Below are 1,790 nucleotides of genomic sequence, written 5' to 3'. Positions count from 1 at the left end.
GGTCTCGATCTCCTGACCTCGTGATCCACCCGTCTCGGCCTCCCAAAGTGCTGGGATTACAGGCTTGAGCCACCGCGCCCGGCCAAAAAAAAAATTTTAAGATGATAAATAAAGCATTTAGAAGAGTGCTTGGCATATAGCAGGTGCATCCTCAGTTTTAGCTTTGTTCCTTTTGTTGTCGTTGTTGAGACAGTCTTGCTCTGTTGGCCAGGCTGGAGTGCAGTGGTGCAATCACAGCTCGCTGCAGCTTTGACCTCCTGGGCTCAAGCGATCCTCCCACCTCTGCCTCCCAAGTAGCTGGGACCACAGGCATGTGCCACCATGCCAGGCTCATTTTTGTATTTTTTCTATAGATGGGGTTTCACCATGTTGCCCAGGCTGATCTCAAACTCCTGAGCTCAAGCGATCTGCCTGCCTTGGCCTCCCAAAGTGCTGGGATTATAGGTGTGAACCACCACACTCGACCAGTTTTAGCTTTTTTTGTTGTTGCTGTTGTTACTGCTAAATACTACAGAGGAAGACGCCCCAGCCCAGGCGACAGTGAACCCAGGACTGGAATGTTCTCTAACTGTGGGCAAATTCCATGCCTTTCTGTGACTCAGTTTTCCAGTCTCTGAAATGGGGATATTTAGGTTCCTCGGACCTGAGCAGCCTTCCCAGATCCAACGCCCCGTGGGAGGGTGTGGGGGTGCTCACCAGGTCCCCGCTGCTGCCCGAAAGGAGGAGGTCTTTCACGGTGAGATTGCATCGTGGGGGCACGTGCACCGGGTCAGCCTGTTTCTCAGCATAGGTCGTTCCTCCTGGACTCCACATTTCTGACCAGGGCAGTTGGGGACGGAAACAGGGAGAGTGTGAGATGGGAGGAGTCCTGAGCTTCCAGCCTCTAACCACCTCCTCCACCAAGTCTCCCATGCTTCATCTCAACATTCGTAGGACTTTTGCCAGAGCTTGGAGTCCCCACGGCCTGGGTTGAAGGAGGCAGCCCTCACTAGTGGTTCAGTCTCCCCTCTGCTATAAGACAGGAACCCAGCCAGGCATGGTGGCTCACGCCTGTATTCCCAGCACTTTGGGAGGCCGAGGCAGGAGGATCATCTGAGGTTAGAAGTTCAAGACCAGCCTGGCCAACATGGTGAAACCCCGTCTCTATTAAAAATACAAAAATTAGCTGGGCCTGGTGGCGTGCACCTGTAATCCCAGCTGCTCTGGAGGCTGAGGCAGGAGAATCACTTGAACCCAGGTGGTGGACGTTACAGTGAGCTGAGATTGCGGCACTGCACTCCAGCCTGGATGACACAGTGAGATTCCATCTCAAAAAAAAAAAAAAAGATGGGGACCCAAATTCAACAGGGCTTGATTCTGTCTGTCCCACAAGGCTGAGGAAGACACAGGACATTGTCAGGAGACACCAGCTGATTCAAAAGGGAGTGGCTGTTATCACACAGAATTACAGGTTAGATTTGCAGCCCGCCAGGCGTTATCTCACCCGAGGGGCAGGGACGAGGTCTGATTCACCTCCAGTTGTCCCCTCCTGGTACCCGGCATGCAGTAGGCATGCTGTCTGAGCACACAAACTTCGGGTCAGATAACCTTTGGTTCCCATCCTGGTTGGGCAGGGCTGTGTGACCTTGAGTAACTGACTTCACCTCTCTGAGCCTCAGGGTTTTTGTTTTTTTTTTTTTTTGAGACAGAATCTCGCTGTGTCACCAGGCTGGAGTGCAGTGGTGCAATCTTGGCTCACCACAACCTCTGCCTCCCGGGTTCAAGTGATTCTCCTGCCTCAGCCTCCCGAG

At 53.0% G+C, this 1,790-nt stretch overlaps 1 protein-coding gene across 1 annotated transcript in view; it reads right to left on the bottom strand.

The window, feature by feature from the left end:
- Nucleotides 1–1,790, bottom strand: part of CREB3L3 (cAMP responsive element binding protein 3-like 3) — a 23,156-nt gene that overhangs the window by 10,722 nt on the left and 10,644 nt on the right. The window contains 1 exon segment of the mRNA XM_011967352.1: nucleotides 697–815. Within this exon segment, the coding sequence (XP_011822742.1) occupies nucleotides 697–815 (119 nt within the window).

The sequence above is a fragment of the Mandrillus leucophaeus genome, unplaced genomic scaffold (assembly GCF_000951045.1).
Source record: "Mandrillus leucophaeus isolate KB7577 unplaced genomic scaffold, Mleu.le_1.0 Scaffold8, whole genome shotgun sequence".
In the NCBI taxonomy this organism is placed as follows: Eukaryota; Metazoa; Chordata; class Mammalia; order Primates; family Cercopithecidae; genus Mandrillus; species Mandrillus leucophaeus.
Note: the sequence above shows the minus strand (reverse complement) of the source record. Positions and strands in the feature narration are given on the sequence as shown.